Source organism: Esox lucius, chromosome 3 (assembly GCF_011004845.1).
Source record: "Esox lucius isolate fEsoLuc1 chromosome 3, fEsoLuc1.pri, whole genome shotgun sequence".
Classification (NCBI taxonomy): domain Eukaryota; kingdom Metazoa; phylum Chordata; class Actinopteri; order Esociformes; family Esocidae; genus Esox; species Esox lucius.
In genome coordinates this window covers 27,458,846-27,479,397 of record NC_047571.1, presented here as the reverse complement: position 1 = coordinate 27,479,397, position 20,552 = coordinate 27,458,846, and the positions used below count along the sequence as shown (strand labels likewise).

The following is a 20,552-nucleotide window of genomic DNA, read 5'->3' as shown; positions in this document are numbered from 1 at the left end:
TTAGTCCTGTTGCCATCGATTTAGGTGGGAAAACGCATTTAAACAGGCGGAAGGACAGGCGGATTTGGTGCCAGCGTGTGAATCATACCAGACACTCCAGCAACCTGGCCGGCCTCGAGATGACAATGAGAATCTTCTTCACCAGCTTGATGATGACGGCCACCTCCTCACTCTCAGAACGTTCATAAGCCTAGTGACCAAGACAAGAACAATAAAGAGAGAGACACGAGAGAGAGACACACAATATCTGGGATATTCGGACACAAGTCTTCTTTTTCTGTCAATTAGTCAGGGAAAACACACTGAGAACACGTTCACACTTTGCAAGTGTATGTACCTAAAAGTTTTGCTCCAAAATAAAAACATACTGATAGCACACACACACACACACACGTAGAGAAACACAAATTCAAATGCAAGGACGCACCTGACTTTGCATTGAAATTTGCAATAGATTTGAATGAAACGGCATTAAACCAATGCTAAATAAGGGACTGGATGGTAGTTGGCTCGGTGTGTGTGTGTGTATGTGTCATTTGAAGTTATTCCAAAATGTGCCAAATATAGGGGTAAAGAACTTCTGCAATCGCGTTGTAACTTACTAATTTTGCTTAAAATAACCATTGCAGCTGTATTGCAGCACATACTGCCTGAGAACCCAGGCGTGAGAAATAACCACTGCAATATGTCGGAGTGTCTTAAGTGGCGATTGTGAAAGGGGACAAGACCGTTCCTGTCTAATTTGAGAGCACATCAAAGTGAATGTACAATTGCATGGTTATGTAATGCAGTCATTTCTGTCTCGGGAAATGACCATTATAAAAGGACTCAGCGTTCCTAAAAACACTGAGATGCATCCTGTATTTGGGAAACAAATCACCATACTTAAACAAGTTCACTATACCTAGGGGGAAATACACTGCCCAAAACAAATATAGTAGCCAAACAAAGCACAAAATGAACATATTCCTTTGTGACGACACAAATGGACAAGCAGTGATCCTATGGACAATTGTACAATGAGCCCCAGTTACACAATCAAACAAGACGGCAGAGACTATTTAATGTAAGACCACAACTCCCCCGACAACTCCCCCTGTTAATGTTCTAAAAACCATGCAATGCGAGAACCGAGTAACACTCAAGGTTTGAAACTGCTAACAATGCAAATCATCTCTTCATAAGACTATGCTAGAAATACTACGCGCCAAGCTAACCACCCCAGTCAAGGTTCGAGGCCAGATCGGCTAGCATCACATTCAAGAAATGGTTGTGGGATATTAGCCAAATCCAGTGTCAGTTTGTAAACACCAAATCTTGTTATTCTGCTAGATGCAGTGCCTTCAAGAAAAAAAAAACTGACCTTAATATGACCCAATACGACCACGCCTTAGAATTACATGTTACACACCTGTCCATCACATCCTGAACCCCACTGAGATTGACCACAGTCAAGACCCTCCCTGCATCAGACCTTTCTAACGCAGTACAGAGATAATAAAAGGGACAATAAAACAATCACTAGAAAATGCAACGCTCCAACCACAGGTAAACGCCAGTGCCAGGAGGTTCCATCCCAGAGCATGCTCACCGAAATCTATCGCAACGGGAGCGCTTTACCTCATGCAGTAGCTTCTCAAGTTTCTCCTGCAGCTCCATGAAGTACCGCGAGGTTACCAGGCCCATCTGGGACTTGTCCAGGCAGTCGCGGGCCAGTTCCACTAGCTGGTGCTGGATGAAGCCCAGTACACCATCAGCCAGAGGGAGGTGGCAGTCCGGGGAGCAGTCGGCGAGGATGTCCAAAAGACGGCCCTCCATCTGGGCTGTGGCCTGGAACCCACGTCAGATTTAACTTAAACGCCAATTTGCGAATGAGTCACAACGCACTTCACCGACAAAACAGAAAGGTCCTAATAGTCTAATTGGCGATTAATAAAATTCAAAAAGATGATCGGATGAATCGACGTGCTAAAACAATGCATACCTTGGGAAAGCGTTCTTTGTAGACGTGATTCATCATTACAATTTCATTGTCAAAGGTACCACATGTTCGACCGGGACTGGAGGAAGACAGAAGAGAAGACAACCATCAATTTCTTTATTATAGCACACATAACCACACTAATATAGAGTGTGATGAATAATAGCATGTTTAGCTGTAAGACAAAAACATAAAATGCCCCTCATGGCTAAATGTTGTTCAACAGTTATGTAGTCTTGAGTCTTAATAACCTTTGTCACGACTTGGGCTATTAGATAGGAGAGTTGGGCTCAGTAAAAAACAGCATGGAGGAGATCCCCAAAACCACTTGACATTTGTCCCAGCCGTTATTTCCAGGGAACCCAAAAAAGTTAACTAAACTGAACTATGGGGTTTATAGTAGACAATCATTTTAACATCCTAATTAATGCAGTTAAGAAAATATGTTGGAAAATATCCCCCCTATGTGAGGGGCACTCCAATGCAATTATTTCAGAAGGTCTTGTCAAACACATTTTTTAGGTGCAATATGTTCACATGGATGGTGACCTGTCAGCTTAACCCCCCCCAAAAGCTCAGCAACCTGTACCACAATATTTTTTCATCATTATGTTCGCCAGACCATGTTAGTGGAGCCGGCCAAGAAGAGCGAATGTCTGTTACTGACTGACTGATTATTTCTGGTGGATTTTCGAAGTGTGCATGCTTTTAGGAGTAACAGCCTATAGACAACCCATTGCTCAGAAAAAGAGGGGTTCCCACGATTCTCTCGCCTTTTACTTGACGAATGATTCAGTTATCCTCACCTATATTGATAGTTATTGTATCATTCACGAATGAAAGCAAAACAAACGTTGTTGTGCCATGACATGAAATAGCTTTGGCAGTGTAATGTTCATCTTCTGTCTCGCTAGCAATTGCTCAATTATTATGACTATTCCAAGTTGTAAGTAGATACTAGTAGGCCTATTACTGGCTAATAAAAGCCATATAGTTCTTAGATGCAATTTGTGGTGGAAGTAAACATTATAAGAAATAAGAAACATTAGTCAGTTTAACACAATGATTAATGGAGTCTAGCAAAATATTCAATCTTGGCGTGATGTTAATGCATGACAAAATGATCTAATGTCGAGACGCAATTTTCTGACGAGACAGTATGTCCCAATCGGTCCCAATACAGGCATACAAGCTTACTACATATAAAACAGTACGTACTTCACCAACATCCACAAAGTATGTAGTTGTAGTACGAAGTATACGATTTGAGAGTCAGCCAATGCTTTCAATTTCCTCGTAGTTCACATAGCATAGTGGTTAGCTATTCAACTGTTATTGTATGGACGACACCCTTTGTAGAAGAGTACACTTCAGTTCGGTTAAGAAACGTTCTGTTGCCCACATTATTTCAGCAGAAATGTAATGGCTGATGTAAAAGATACATTCCCGCTATTTAAACAGAGTAACGGTTAAAGACACAGACTGACACATAGAAAACCATGGCTCAAAACCAGCCAGGGACAACAAAATTCCTCCCTTCTAATCATGGGCCGGCTGAAAAAGGCTTGCCTAGTTCCTTTTCTGGTTAAAATGAATCAGAACGTGTCCTACATGATGTACCCCGTCAAGCTGCTCTGCTTCTCTCCCCAATGCTTTCTCAACCACAAGTTAGCCCAATCAGCCTATGGAGAACAAGCTGATTGTGATTGTTTCGACTAACAATATTGAATTCAGCTGGCAGGTTACTGACCTGCTGAAAGGCGTGGCTTGAGTGCTGCGGGTCAGGCGTAACCCTGGTGCTCCCGGGTCACGACTGGCTGTAAAACACCCCGGGTACTGAACCTTGAGTGTAGTGGCGCGTGACACTTACGCAAATGGCCTGGTCTCACGGTACAAACGATTCTCCCCTTGGATTTGCATGGGGAGAATGTCACAAAGGCATTGCACGCTGCCTGGGGTTTAACGTGTTTCACCACAAGGAGCAAACAAGAAATCGTTGACACGCTCTAAAACGGCAGCCAGACTTCCACAGGTCGACCCAGCAGACGCTCTCAAACCACCACTACTAGAGAACAGATTAAAGTGTGTCACTGAGGGGAGAAACCTGTGTCACTGAGGGGAGAAACCTGTGTCACTGAGGGGAGAAACCTGTGTCACTGAGGGGAGAAACCTGTGTCACTGAGGGGAGAAACCTGTGTCACTGAGGGGAGAAACCTGTGTCACTGAGGGGAGAAACCTGTGTCACTGAGGGGAGAAACCTGTGTCACTGTGAGGAGAAACCTGTGTCACTCGAACTCACTGACTAGAGAGCACTGTGACGTAACGGCACAAACACTGACGCCACCAGAGTCTGAGTACTCAATTGCTTCATGCACAGTAGATGCAAAAGCCTCTGAGCGCACAGACAAACCAGAAACCGATGTTTATTGAGGTGATTGTGAAAGAGAAACCCACTGATAATACGGCGCAAGTCACAAAGAAAATCTTTACATGAAACTCATTAAGTCTTTTGCCATGTTTTCCAAGTAATATTAAATGAAGTACTGCATAGATAAACAACACTTTATTTGGGTGGCAATAGGCCCCCGTGAGAATGCCCCCGGGAGAATGCCCACCTGAGACTGCGTGAACGTAGCCGGACGGGGGGCGAGGGGTTCCCCTCCTCATCTGGCACGCTCTCCGTGCTCCGGAAGTGTTTGAACAGGAAATGAAGGTCGTCTGCCGTGGGCTGGAAGGGCAGCTGGTGCAAAAGTTCCTGAGAGGAGGATGAAGACTAGAGAGACAGAAAAACAGAGAGAGATTGAACTGAGAGACACACATTGGACAGAGACAGAAGACAGGGAAACTGGACAGAGAGCGATATCAGTATCTCTCAGATACAAAACACTATTTCCAATTTGTAAAATAATTGTATACTTTAGCTTAGTACAATGATAGACTAGGAGATAAATTAGATCATGGCTGAAAATAACCCGTTTCCAGAAGTAGGCTCCAATGTCGCCATGCCACATACTATAAGACACATAATGCTTAATAGCTAAACTGTCTTTGTTGTTTCAATAGAGCCAACTAAATGTTTCCGACATGAATTTCAAGGGACTGCGCATTAAGGCACGACATCCTGTATTTCAGGCCTAAAAACAATATTCGGCGAGTTTTTAGAATCCGTTTTGAATCGGTAGAATCAGGTTTGAATCAGTATTTCCTTTCATGGTTAGCCCGAGGCGCTGTTGGCTGTGTATATTTTAATTTAGAACCAAACGGGCCAAACCAAAACCCACAAACAAAGTGGAACGTATGCGTGTCACTGAAGGAGAAGAGGATTCGAGGCTCATCTGACCAGAGAAACGCTCCAAGAAGGAAACTGGAGAGGCGTCCGTGCCTGGCACTACATAAAGAGTTCACTGACACAGGGCACTGAATGGGGCATTGTGTGGGAGGGGAGAGAATGACCTCACCGCCTAGGCCACGCATTTAGCCATAGAAAAATCAAAGCCCAGACATAGGGGTCTGGATAGAATGGGCCTTGTTTGTTTGCTGTCTGGGGTGTCATTTGAAAAGTCAAAAAAAATAATAATGACAAGACCCAGAGCCAGACATAGCTGACAGATTTGGTTGCCCTTGGTTTGACTTCCTGTATACACTGATGCACCAGGAAATCTGCAATGTCACCCAATGAATCTCTCAGGCTGGAGGCTCCACAGTTTTTCCACAGGTGTAGAGTTCATTACTAACCTAGGCTACCTCTGCATATTCCTGTGCTTCCAAGCTTTCCACTCAAACAAATAAGAGACAAGTAATGTCAAGCTGGTAGAAACAAAACAAAAAATGCACACTGAAATGGTACTGGGAAAAAGAAACGCCACCAGGCAATGTCCCGAGCCGCAATGAAAAGATCATTTCAAATTAGGTCATTCGTGGCTTTTAATGAATACGTCACTGCACTTTTTTTTACATTTTTTATACCAAGTAGTCATCTGTCCACGTTGCTGTCATATTCAGTTCTACCGTTGTTGCCTCAAGCCAAAAACACTGATGAAAACCTTAAGATAGACGAGGCGGGCTTACAAGCCATTTCATCAGTATTACTGTTCTCCCATGAGGTGACTCTTGTTCTCCGCAATTTAGAAAATAAATATAAAATATTCACTTTTAACATTGTTATAAGAGCATGAGTTGAACTCAATTTTAAAAAGTTTAAAAAATATTAATGCACTAGAAACTGCCAAATTCAAGACAAATGAAGTTTGATTTAAAAGATTTTACCAAAACAAGGTTGGCAATTTCATCTTAAAAATAACGACTTCAAGTTGTGTTTGTTATTCCTGTTCTTTGAGGAACAACGGTTTAAATATTGTAAATCAGGATGATAGAAACCACTTACAGAAACGGAGGAGCTGGGAGGGTTAGTACCGTATCCAGACGAGGGAACTGAGGCCACCGACCATCTTCGCCCATCCGCCCTGAAGGAACAATGAAAAAACAAGTGAGAGCTTTGAAATGACCATTCTATCCTTCAGTGATCAAGCCATGAAACACTACCAAATGATTTTGAATGTGTTTACAAGAGGTAACATTGAACATTGAACAAAACAATTATAAAATATTTTCCTACCTTTCTGTGCGGGCCAGGTGACTGGTTCATGACATTATGACAGAGAGACAGAGAAAGAGAACCAACAACCAGTTACACAATGAAGCAATCATAAACCTGCTTCACCTTGACAGCTCCCAGCCTGAACTAAAGGTGCTGAACACTTGCCAAGTCGTTATCAACCTACAAAAGCCATGAACACAATGGCTTCGGCTTAATACCACACATCAAAAATAAAAGATTCAGCTTATTAATCCTTAGGTAACCGCCTAAGCATTTTATTCAGAAGAAATCATGTGAGAGGACAATGTTCATTTCACTTTTTCACTTTGAACAAGGCCCCGACGAAGGCCTGCATCATCAGAAAGGACCACAACAACGCCCTGCAAAACCGCCATACAGAATGGGTCTGTATCACACCAGAGTCAGGGACGGCTTCTTTCTTGCAATCACACTCCTCCCACCCGCCCAACAACATTTCTGCCACAGAGACGTCCTAACTGCTGCCGACAAAAACAACACTCTGACTCAGACTAATTACTGTACTTACCACTTCACCCTATGCAAACCCACTATATGTGCTACTATGTTATAACTACTAGCCATTTCATAACACGATTTAATTTATACTTTATTTGATCATTTTAACTGTTGTTGCATCGCCGCAGGGATGCTGACAAGTAAGAATGTTTGTTGAATGATCCAGAACATGTGTTTCTTGTGTGTTAGCAAGACAAAAACGGAAATAAAGGAAGTTAAAAGCTTGGGGGGTTGGGGGCAGCGGCTGATGAACAAGGGGAAGGAAACAATGCATCACTATGTAAATAAAGAACAGGATTTTTAATGCTCCTTAATTATAATGTGAAAATGGCATTTATCCTAACTAAATCCACTGGCACCATGCAGTCCTTTAACCTCTACTCTGGGCCTATCTGGGGAGCAGAGATAGCATAACGGAAAAACCCAAGACGAATGGATACACTTGCTGCGTTAGGGTGGCTACACGCTCCGAATGAAAATTAATCCGATAGCTGGAGAGAAAATAAATGTAATCACGACACCCATTATGAATGTTGTTATGAAGCCTCAGCCTAAACCCGCACAACAGCTTTGGTTGTATGTGTGACATGGACATGCTCCAACCCATCAGGGACTGTTCTGTGGCTGAGGCACACCGGGAGAAAGGAGACAATGCCAGGGAGCGGTTTGTTGATGAGTTGGAAGTATTTTCAGTAACCCTGTAGGTCCTCGTTTTCATGGAGCATTCAGCGGAAAGAGTTTGCATTTGAATAGCTTCTGTTCAGACACACACGGTCTGATTTTTGTTTTATGGAAAAACCTCGATTCATATTTTTGGTTCCAGAAGGTTGGTTCCAGAGCTTTTTGGGGAAATGGAAAGGGAGTCAAGGGATTTAATGGGCAGATAGTTCCACCGCTGAGGTTTTACTGGGCTGAGCGCGAGCTCCCCTCCGATCGGCAGGGGACAGCCAAGAGACCAGAGGTGGCAGATCAGAGACTTTGGGTAGGGATGTGGGGGCCTGTTCATTGCCTGAAGGCTGGGTTAGTTCCCCTTGCTGCTCTGTACCGAGCACTGTGGTCGTGTAGCGGACGGGTGAGCAGTAACGGGAAACACTTGACTGCGCCGAGCGAATGGCGGATATGGTTGAACACCAGGCAGTGTCCAAAATAGGTTGCAAAAGGTTTGGTGGCACAAGCAGGGATCCATACCAACAGTGAGTTGCAGAGGTCCAGGCGTGAGATGACCAGTGCCTGGATTAGAACATTAACCGGTTCACGCGTGAGGTTTGTTGTAGTGTGAGCCTGCGTGAGTGACTCACTGCTTTGATGTTTGCGAAGTACAACGGGGTGTTGCCCAGGGGTCATGTCTTACACGGTATAAAATGAATCTCACCACCGCCAGAACGGTGGAGATTGCGGTTAGATTTTTGGTTTCGTCCAGCAGTTCTAAAAATAGCTGTACGATAATATATATATTGTCATTCAAAATATATTTCAGCACAATTTCAATCGTAAAGATTATTCCCTATATATGTTTTCTAACAAACCCCAATTGGGGAAGTGAACAGCCTTCAAACAAGGATTTCAACATGGGCCCATTGCCTTGGCCACAACCACGCCGCAGTTCGAGTACTAACAACTACTCCGGCACAATATTTTACACACTGCAGCCACATAAACTTTCCACACTGGCATCTCAGGTACGTCAGCAAATTCAGGCATGTGTAAGTCGATGGAAACGTGCGCCCAGCTAAAATTCTCCATGTGATTTACCCCACTCCTCCCTGGGGCTTATGGTGAGTAACACTGATAACAGCACTGTAAACGCCACTGCCTCAATGCTCAGCAGCACAACTGGGTTGCACGGTTACCACAGTCTATCCTCCCACTACTACTGCGCTTGCCCCCAATAAAGCGCGATAGACTCGGTAGAAGCGCATTCTGTATTGCGTCGGAATGACAGCACTGAGTAATAAGCGTGCGCTATGTTGCCTTACTCTGCATTTAGTTGCGCAGACTAATGCCAAGTCCCATTTTCCTTGAGTGGGCCTTGAGCCATTTGGCTGGTTTCAACGTAAAAACACGGCCCTCTCTGCTAACATGGTTTTTTGATTCATTGATGCGGTCATAGACGAGCAGATTACCTACTGTGCCATTACATTTGGATGCAAAATGCAATATTTAAGATCTCGGTCTAGAGTGTGTGTGTGTGAATTGTGCTCCCGCTTTTTAATGAGATGAAATTGTTTCCATAATACCAACAAGATGAAAAAGTACAGTGAAAAAGATCTTTCCTTACCTGCGCGCAAATTGGAAGTTGGCTGAGGCACTAGAGGAGACATTTCGGGGGCTTTCTTGGGGACTACTTCCAGCTATAACAACAATTAGACAATGTCAGTGTTTTTTCAGAAGAGATTTTTTTAATAAATAAATATAGTTATGACTAAGTGACGCACGAGCCAAGAATATGCCGACCTACATGTTAATCAGTGTCAGGTGGAGCTGCATTCAATAAAAATAAATGTGCATATTTATGAGCATGCGGTCTGTAGATGTTTATTGTGATAGGCCTATCTCCCTCCACAGCGCTCAACTTCTATAAACTGTCGGGGCAACCTGATTAGCTTGCCTACCAGCTTTCTATAAATAAAAGAGGATAACAGGCATCTGTGTCAATCAACAACCAAACTTAAACGATTTCCTTCACCACGTCTACAGTATAAATGTTCCACCCCCTGAAGCGATACAGAACCCTCAAGCAATATGAGCATAAGCATTATGGGATTCTACAGCTTCAAAACAGAACAAACCAGTCGCTTAAGCGAGGTCAGTCGAAGCCTTTCTTTTTATTTGTCTGTCTGAGAAGAAGAAAAAAAATCTCTTAACACATTGTCATCATGTGGTTCTTTTGCCTGTGTGCATTGTGCTCTGCCAGCATACTGAACTGGAAAGGTCACATTGGTTTGCTACCTCTTCTCTGTCACATGTTCATTGGCCTGCCGTGTGTTTATCCAGCACTGATTTGTCAGGTACAGCATGTTGAGTGGCGGGTGGTGGCGGCCAACGACAATGCCTACCTGCGGTGAGGGGGAGAGGCGAGAGTGGTCGCGAGAGCGTAGGTGACGGGGTCCCGACCGCCAGACTCCGCCTCTTGTTGTTACGGCAACTGTGTGTGTGGGGGAGATATAAAAACTGTTATCTTTTTTTTCACGACACAGTAAACGAAGATAAGAGTGGAGATATTGGGGATTGATTATAACACACTGGTGTTGTGAACATTGAGAACGTATTTTTGGAATAACGGTAAAAGAAAATGTAATTAAAATGCTGCATTGAAAAACTGGACACTCTGTGTCTGCTATTGGAGGGCCACAGGGCCTCCAGGCGTTTGTGCCCACGTCTCTATGGCCCGGGTGGATTTACAGATGAGACGGAAACCATTTTGAGTTCATTTGTTTCTGAGGTAGCACAGTTGTTTTTCTGCCACAACGCCACTGTAATATCAATGCCATCATCTTGTTGGCAGTGACCGAAAATAATTGAGACACTTAGATGAGAACAGAACTTGACATTTTTGGGTCGGCATGGAGATCGGATTCATGCCCTGAACCTAGAGACATGCACTGGGATATCTGCTTTAATGGCCTGAACATGAGATCAAATAATGACAAGAAGTATATAATGAACCCACTACTCATCTAACTTTGGCAATTTGAAAAAGAAAAAATCTAATTTAAAAAAAAAATCTAATCAAGATTAAATCAAATCACAACCAAAGCACTCAACAGCACTAGCAATCCCTTATCTGTTTTCTATATGTGCACATAAAATAAATGTGGCACAGGCAGATGCCATAAATATTTTGGACTGGCAGACTTAAGACATTGAGAAAACTAAGTATAATATATTTAACAATATTTAACAGATGTGATTCAAAATTCTGGAAAACAGTAAAAACCCATAACAACAGAGGCGCTACCACACTTTCAAAAATATAGCATTGGACTCCGTACACACTACTGATCAAAATGCTTTTGCTGATGTTTTTAATTGCCACTTTATTGCAGCAGTTGATCTTCTTGGGGAAAATAAACTCTATACCTATCACAAACGACAGGAATAAATGATAGAACACAAAAAAAAACTGAATATTTGTGCACGAACAAGTGACAAGGGTTTTTGCTGAGTCTGTACACTGAAAAAGAGGTCCTTGATTCATTGCTAGTAATAGACACTAAGAAAACCACAGGGGCTGATATGCAAAATCCAGGCTTATTGGTAATTGCTGCTCCAATTATCTCTGGAGCAGCAAGGTCAGTAAAACTGCTCATGTATTCCCAATGTATAAGGGTGGGGGACACTAGTTGCCCTCTAAATTCTCAACCAGTTCTAAAATCCTGGAGGAATTGATAAATAAACATGTATTCCTTTTTCTCTGAAAATTGCATTTTGAACAGATCTCAATCTGGTTTTAGACCTAGGCACAGTACTACCTCAGCAACTAGACTAGATGTAAATGATGTTGCCAATGCCTTAGATGAGCAATTAAGAGAAGTTGCTTTGTTTTTTGACCTGTCGAAGGCATTTGATACAGCAGATCACTCAATCTTATTGAAAAAGCTGTCTTCATTGGGCCTGGCCAAGGAAATTTGGCCCTGGTTTCAAAATTACATGAGTGACAGTACACAGGACATTGTAGCTGATGGAATTTAATTTACATTTCTCCACGTCCACAAAGGAGTTTCACAGGGTACCATGTTCCTACATTGTCCTATATTGCTCATACATTAATGAAATCCATAACTAAGAAATTGTGCTTTTGCACAAGCAGTCTGATTTCCAACTGATACAAAAATACATTATGGAACATCGTTTTATTTGCATTTAGCACCAATATAAGGACATGCCGTTTTCTACATCACAAAATCTAGCTTTGGAGGACCCTAAAATGAAGACCTTAAATGGTTATTTTATGGAATGTGCTGTTTCCTTGGAATTTGGTTCGATGAAAATGTATCTTTTAAAAACAAGTTGGTGAAAAGGGTAAACATTAAACATTTGTTTATTTTATAGGAATAAATTATGTCTGTCACGTCCGCATAGAAAATATGTTGTGAAATCAACTTTTATGTTGCTACTACATTATGGCGATATATGCATGCCTCAACTTCTGTACTCAAGTCTCTGGATGCAGTCTATCATTTGGCCTTGCATTTTATCACTGGTGCAAAGTTTGACACTCATCACTGTCTGTTATATGCTTCAGTTGACTGGGAGTAACAGACATCTAAAAGGGTCAGACATTGTTTGATGTGTTTATCAACAAGCTGAAACCTATTGCTTGTAGGGACTTTGCACAGTGCCATGCATAAGGAAGTACAATGAGGAGGCAGGGATTTGTCATAAACAAACAGGTTGTGGTGAATGAATGCTTGGCTGTTGACACTGCCATCAGTCACACTGAGATTTGTATTGTGATTTGACCACTAACGCCAGCCTCATTCTACAAATGCCTAAACATAAATATGTTTAGGGAAGTATAGGCAGCCCAGAAGCATGCAACGCAATGTTTTTCTTGATGTTTTTCAATTGACTTAAATAGAAACCAAGGGTATGTATGTGAATACAAAATATTGAATTGCATAGGCTACACTGCGGTGGTAACGATGAAGTTGTGCGCTTTCTACATCAAGAACACAGCGTCCCTGTGGACAGCTGCGTCTTCTACAAGACAATACACAGATAGCTAGGCAACAATAACTGCATAGTCTACAATGGCCACGTTTCTCTATCAAAAAAATAGGGCGGATGTAAGCCGACACAGGCTACTGTAAGGCAACCACAACGAGAACCCAGGCTGAACAAAAACATGAAAACAAAGACCAATTTGTTGTGCTTTTGTGAATGAAAAGTTACTCTGTAATTGAAGAGAATCATCAGCAAAAAATTGCATTTTGAAGACACGACGTAATGTTCCAAGAATTGCGACAATCCTGCGGTCTGATGAATAAACCTTTGACTCAGACAATCGAAATCCAACATGCTCTGAAATAGGTTTCCCGTTGCGCGAAACAACCATAAATGCTCTACTGACTTAGTCTGAATGATTGAAATATAGAACAAATTCAAATTACCTTTTTGATCTTTTCATCATGGCCCCAGTCACAAAACTTGTTTTGTAACTGGGCAGGACGGTCCAGTAGTAATTCTGATCTGACATGACGAATTAGACGGATGCAAAGTAATATTTGTATCACGTTTGGAAAAAGTCAACTATATCTTGAAAAGCATAGCTGTTACTTCGTCTGAAATGTTGGGAAGAGTACTCGGTGTCCGAAACCAGAAACTCCGACAAGGGTTGGCATTGGCGCTATCTATTTCCATATCGTGGCATTTTAGGCAAGTAACGAGCTGTAGACGAACACCCACATCACTTTACTTCTTCCCTGCGAATTTTTTGGAGCACAATCATTGTCTTTCGCGGACTATATTGTGGAATTTGTCTAAATTAGCAAAAACATGTTTACTGACACGCTACAAAGTTTTCAGCAACAGCTAACAACACCGCGCAGATTGTGTCTGCCCATCGGTTGGAGGAGGGATTGACACCGAGAGGAGGAAGTTGTCATTGCGCTGTGTGAAAAGATGGGTTTTACCGAAACCTACGGTTTCTGGATTTAAATCAATCGAATGTACTGTAGTGTTTAACATTATAAAAATTATTTGAAAGAGGGTCAGACAAATTGTTAACATTAGCTTTAGCTAACTTTAAAAACCCGGGACATTAATAAAGCTGAATACAAACTAGGCCTGGGCTAAATCCAAAACCACGTAAGAGAAATGTCACTCATTTTTTACGTGGTCTTATTTTCAGCAATTCGGTGCTTGTTTATTCTCTAATAATCGTCCTTTCCCTATATTTGTCATATCAAATTGTACCGCCCTACGTTACCGCCACACGTGGGCTATGCGAATTCAAGAGATCACAGTTTCCCTCAGAGGTATCCACGCCAAACCATTATTTTATCCTTAAATCCTTAAAATAAGATTCATGGAGTATCCTTTACTTTGAAACTATAGGGGAACCACTAAAAGCTCTCAAATGAAAAATTTAAAAGGCCATCGCAAACTATTCTTGTTACTCAGAGCCATACAAACAACCGAGCCACTTAAAAATCAACACAAAAATGTTCTTCAAATTATTTGTTAAAGAACCCTTTCAAAGGGTTCGTGGAAGAACTTGGTTCCCACCATGTTTCAATGATGGGCTCCCCAAGAATAAAGTGACTTTACCTTACCTGGGCCATACTGGCCCATTTCAATTGGACACTGGGCTTCCCAGCTATTCGTCAAATAGCAGCTCAGTCCACCGCAGACCTCAATTTAAAACTTAACACAAAGTAAAAATAGATGTATTCATCAAACGTTGCAGCACAAACTGAGATGCACAGGACTTAGCTACCCTGAAATGGTTACTTTAAAAAAAAGAGTGACAAGACGTTTTATGCACTGGATTTCAATAGTCAAACAGTATTTTCTTCAGGGTTATAACATCATAATCTTTATAAATAATGAAGAGGTTTGTTCTACTTTGGATTTGATTGATTATTCTTTGTTTTCGAAAGGGATTCAGCAGGAACTGACAACAAAGGCCATCACATAGTCTATCTGATCTTGTGTGAAATTTTGTTTAGCCTACTATTCTTAAGAACAAGGTATATTATACCAAATACAGCTATAGATAAAATATGGGCCCATTCAATGTTTTTCACCCCCCCCTTGGCCAAACCCTAAGTCCACGTCTGGCCTCAACGGTCAGAGGGCCAATACACATTTCTCCAAACCAAAGACTGAATGTGTGTCAACAATCAACAGAAACTCTGGCCAAACAACATTCATGACCTGACCAACACAATAGCCCTTCCTGTCCTTTACATCTTACAGAACTAAGGGCTAAGGGCTAAATGCAGGTCTTTTTACCTATACTAGGTCACTCCTGTAAAGTAGTCAGCATCAAATATAACTGCCAGCCGATCTGTTTTTCCGCCTGTCTAATTTCAAAAGCCTAGCTGACCTACCATGCCAATTCTTGTCTGTATTTGATTTGGCTGACATGTTTTCAGGAGATAGTAGTAGAATCCAGTGCATGTGATATTTTCTGTATGGAATTATTCTACATTTAAAAGGGGACATCCCTGAATTGCTCCCATCATGTGAAAGTTGGCTGAATTACAGCAACAGCACATTCAAACAGGACCCTTTTGCTTGACTTGCTTACAAAAGCTGTATGAGCCATATCATTTGTGTATATATAAAATCTGTATATACAGTATCTCACAAAAGTGAGTACACCCCTGACATTTTTTTTAAATATTTGATTATATCTTTTCATGTGACAACACTGAATAAATGAATCTTTGCTACAATGTAAAGTAGTGAGTGTACAGCTTGTATAACCGTGTGCATTTGCTGTCCCCTCATAATAACACAACACACATCCATTAATGTTTAAACCGCTGGCAACAGATGTGAGTACACCCCTAAGTGAAAATATCCAAATTGGGCCAAAAGTGTCAATATTTTGTGTGGCCACCATTATTTCCCAGCACTGCCTTAACCCTCTTGGGCATGGAGTTCACCAGAGCTTCACAGGTTGCCACTGGAGTCCTCTTCCACTCCTCCATGACGAGATCACGGAGCTGGTGGATGTTGGAAACCTTGCGTTCCTCCACCTTCCATTTGAGGATGCCCCACAGATGCTCAATAGGGTTTAGGTCTGGAAACATGCTTGGCCAGTCCATCACCTTTACCCCCAGATTATTTAGCAAAGCAGTGGTCGTCTTGGAGGTGTGTTTGGGGTCATTATCATGTTGGAATACAGTCCTGCGACCCAGTCTCCGAAGGGAGGGGATCATGCTCTGCTTCAGTATGTCACAGTATATGTTGGCATTCATGGTTCCCTCAATGAACTGTAGCTCCCCAGTGCCGGCAGCACTCATGCAGCACCAGACCATGACACTCCCACCACCATGCTTGACTGTAGGCAAGACACACTTGTCTTTGTACTCCTCACCTGGTTGCCGCCACACACGCTTGACACCATCTGAACCAAATAAGTTTATCTTGGTCTCATCAGACCACAGGACATGGTTCCAGTAATCCATGTCCTTAGTCTGCTTGTCTTCAGCAAACTGATTGCAGGCTTTCTTGTGCATCATTTTTAGAAGAGGCTTCCTTCTGGGACAACAGCCATGCAGACCAATTTGATGCAGTGTGCGGTGTCAGTGAGCACTGACAGGCTGACCCCCCACCCCTTCAAATTATGCAGCAATGCTGGCAGCACTCATAAATCTATTTCCCAAAGACAACCTCTGGATATGATGCTGAGCAGGTGGACTCAATTTCTTTGGTCGACCATGGCGAGGCTTGTTCTGAGTGGAACCTGTCTTGTTAAACCGCTGTATGGTCTTGGCCACCGTGCTGCAGCTCAGTTTCAGGGTCTTGGCAATCTTCTTATAGCCTAGGCCATATTTATGTAGAGCAACAATTCTTTTTTTCCAGATCCTCAGAGAGTTCTTTGCCATGAGGTGCCATGTTGAACTTCCAGTGACCAGTATGAGGGAGTGTGAGAGTGATAACACCAAATGTAACACACCTGCTCCCCATTCACACCTGAGACCTTGTAACACTAACAAGTCACCTGACACCGGGGAGCAAAAATAGCTAATTGGGCCAAATTTTGACATTTTCACTTAGGGGTGTACTCACTTTTGTTGCCAGCGGTTTAGACATTAATGGCTGTGTGTTGAGTTATTTTGAGGGGACAGCAAATGTATACTTTTATACAAGCTGTACACTCACTACTTTACATTGTAGCTAAGTGTCATTTCTTCAGTGTTGTCACATGAAAAGATATAATCAATACGGTATATAATACAGTACAGTACAAACTTTTGAGGTCACTTTGTTTTAGGAAAAATAAAGGCCCTTAAAATAACATGAAATTTAACAGAAATACAGTATATACATTGTTAATGTTGTAAATGACTAGTGTAACTGGAAACAGGTCATTTTTAATGGAATATCAACATAGGCATACAGTGGGCCATTATCAGCAAAAGTCAGTCCTGTGTTCCAATGGCACGTTCTGTTTGCTAATACAAGTTAATCTTTTCAAAAAGCTCATTAGAAAACACTTTTTCAATTATGTTAGCAATACTGAAAACCATTGTGCTGATTAAAGAAGCAGTAGAACTGGCCTTTTTTAGACTAGGTACCTAGAGCATCAGCAATTGTGGGTTTTATTACAGGCTCAAAATGGCCAGAAACAAAGACCTTTCTTCTGAAACTCATCAGTCTCTTCTTGTTCTGAGGCTTTTCTATGCAAGAAATTAAAAAAAAACCTGAAGATCTCTTACAACGCTGTGTACTACTCTCTTCACAGAACAGTGCCAACTGGCTCTAACCGGAGTAGAATGAGTGGGAGGCCCCGGTGCACAACTGAGCAAGAGGACCAATACATTAGAGTGTCTAGTTGGAGAAACAGAAACCTCCAATGTCCTCAACTGGCAGCTTCAACAAATAGTACCCGCAAAACACCAGTCTCAACGTCAACAGAGGCAACTCCGGGATGCTGGCCTTCTTGGCAGAGTTGCAAGGAAAAAGCCAGATCCCAGACAATAAAAAGAAGAGATTAAGATGGGCAAAATAACACAGACACTGGACAGAGGAAGATTGTGGGTGGAAAGGCCAGCATCCTGGAGTTGAGACATACTCCCATGGACGTACTCCCATGGACAATTCACAAGCATCTTTAAAAGAGGCGTTTCCTCATGTGAAAGCACCAAGTAAATGTCTGCTTCTGTGATTAAACTGTTTGACTGATAACAACATTTTATGACAGTACATGGTTTTGAATGCAATAGTGTCACGAGAGTAAGGATAACCAGGGGTGCTCTTCAGAGATACTTACACGTTCCCTCTTCGTGGAAGGCTCAGCTCTTTCTGGAATTAAAAAAAGACACGTTCAATAAAAACGGTGACAAAGGCAGCGACGGTGGATAGGTTGATATGCACATTTAATCCCAGAAGGATGGACCCAAAGGGATAATTTCCCTGAAACTAAATTAAAACATTGATTGACGGAGGCGGCCTCGGATTATTCTTTCAAATCCCCGTCACACCGAATATGGTTCATGCTTAAAAACCGTAGCCAGTTATGCAGAACCAGCGCTAAAGTACTATATGCACGCATTCGTCATAGCATGTCCTCTGCGGTTCATTCACCTCCTGTTATGTGAAAAATATATAGCTCTCACTGAACGTTGTCGTTCCTACGTTTTTACACTTATGGCTGCGCGTAGACCCATATTAAATGAATGTACATAGCACATACAACACCCTGTGCCTCAGTGTTTTTTCAACCAGAAAATAGGCTACATATTAATTTTGAATCTTTATGTAAACATGACGCAGCATATTAATCAGCAATCATATCAAAACTGCAAGTTATTAGGAGGAAGAACCAATCAATATAATAGAATGGAAATACAAATGTCCACTTCAATGTCTGAGCCAACAGTGAAGGTTTTTTTTAACAGTTAAGCCTCTGAGCAATTGGTTTAAAAAAATAATAATACATATCCCTCCGTTAGGAGGACTAGGATTTACTCATCTATACCTGAAGGACATAAGTGGACAAAAAAGGAAGCCTTTCTACTAACCACACATCCCTGAATCCGATAGAGCTCAACGCCCAAATCACCACAGCAACCTATTAGTGTTGTGGAAATATAGTCTAGGAGATTGTGTACCCAATCTGGGTCTAGAAGCTTGGGTAGGCAATACAGCATGGAGCCATAATCATTGTTATGACAATGCCCTTTGTTTTGTAGAGTACGGTCTGTAGAAAATGTATACCATCTAAAAACAAAAACGGTCGGGTTAAATATGCAGTATGTATTAAATATATTCACTTTGCACCTCCAAAAACGCGCCTTATAGTGCCACCGCCTACTAAAACTCACCCGTCATTAATGTGTACAACAATATTCTGTCCCGAAACCTATTCATTACCATTTCAAAACAATGTTGCAAAACAAATGAGATGCAATTTTATCTGGATATCAATCATTTGCGATACCATTTGTGAGAACTGTCTTTGAGGGGCCGAAATATGCGCCCACTGTAACCCGTCTAACCGTTTTCGTTTATTCGATTAATAGCAAATCACAATAAAAAAAAAACCTTAAGTGTGCGAGAAAGAGAGAAAAATACAGTACGTTTATTCTTAAACGGGTCATTTGTGTCACCTATCATACATACGAAACATGACTGCAAGGAACAGCATTTTAATGTTATTACATGCTTATGTTTTTAATCATGTTTTTACCTGCAGTCCACGACGTCTCAGAATGTTTGGCTCGTCCATTATGAAATAATTTAGAGAATTACGCTGGTCCTTTTTCACAATGTAATTCCAATCACACTGCGTCCTCTTGTCTCCTACTCATTGCAGAGTCTGAATGGGAGCTCAACAAACGTCTGGTACCGGCGGGATTCATGGTTTCATCAAAAAACCGACGATTTTGTTTAATTGCCAGTCGCGGGGTCACCTGACCAGCGGTGAGGGAATTAATGTGCAGGGAGGGTCTAAAGACAAAAGCGCCTAGGGTGGCACAGTGCTCATTCAGCTTGGCCTCTATATAGAATATTTCAGCCTATTAGCTCGTCCAACATTTTTCTGACCCTGGCACACTTGTTGAAGTTAGTCTTGCGGATTTTTTTTTATCAGGGTTGCAGGATATGCAGTTTTAAATCAGAATAATCCACTATTTGTACATTTCCTAGCCTATGTACAGTCATTTCTGTGTTACCATAAAAAGAGCAAAAGCAAGTCAGTTAAAAAGTTAATGTTGATAAACAACATAGCATACCCTGTATCAATAGTTACTTTTGTAACTCCAGTTCTGAGTTGAGCTTTGACCATAGGGGCTTCGCTCCTATTGGTTTACCCCTCTGCCAATAGGCAGTCACAGAAAATTTAAATTTGCAAATCACACCTCTCATGGCCATCAGCCCCATGGCTATAAAAGAAAAGCAGTCAGAGACTGATCAGGGCATGAACCCTATAGGCAACGCTCCACTCATAGAACTGGAGTTACGAAAGTAACTATCGTTCTACATCGTGAAGATTTGCCCATAGGGGCTTCGCTCCTATTGGATGTACTCCCTACCGGTCACCAACCTCACCTACAAGACAAGTGCCCAACAGGACGGCTCAGGCATGGAATACCGACCACGCCACCGAGCCGCTTCCATCCCGCTCAAACATTGGCGCATACGTTTGCTCACTGACAAACAGACCCAAACGAATGCACCCACGGCCCCAACCCATCTGGCACCTCCTCAATCAGTAAAAAACCAATTTGAGCGTCTAAGGCCAGCCCAAAAAACACA

At 42.0% G+C, this 20,552-nt stretch overlaps 1 protein-coding gene across 4 annotated transcripts in view; it reads right to left on the bottom strand.

Moving 5' to 3' along the window:
• Positions 1-19,876, bottom strand: part of mast3a (microtubule associated serine/threonine kinase 3a) — a 35,416-nt gene extending 15,540 nt beyond the window's left edge. Inside the window, exons 1-10 of one of the 4 annotated variants that reach the window (XM_020045535.3) lie at positions 19,486-19,876; positions 18,067-18,098; positions 10,172-10,260; positions 9,394-9,466; positions 6,597-6,617; positions 6,366-6,444; positions 4,597-4,754; positions 1,985-2,060; positions 1,621-1,830; positions 89-190 (exon numbers count right to left, since the gene is read on the bottom strand). In XM_020045535.3, the coding sequence (XP_019901094.3) occupies positions 89-190; positions 1,621-1,830; positions 1,985-2,060; positions 4,597-4,754; positions 6,366-6,444; positions 6,597-6,617; positions 9,394-9,466; positions 10,172-10,260; positions 18,067-18,098; positions 19,486-19,524 (879 nt within the window). In that variant the 5' untranslated portion in view covers positions 19,525-19,876. Of the gene's footprint in view, positions 1-88; positions 191-1,620; positions 1,831-1,984; positions 2,061-4,596; positions 4,755-6,365; positions 6,445-6,596; positions 6,618-9,393; positions 9,467-10,171; positions 10,261-13,228; positions 13,695-18,066; positions 18,099-19,485 lie in introns of those variants that run through there. The other 3 variants (XM_020045534.3, XM_020045533.3, XM_020045536.3) reach the window with 3 other exon arrangements.
• Between the last annotated feature and the right edge of the window lie 676 nt (positions 19,877-20,552).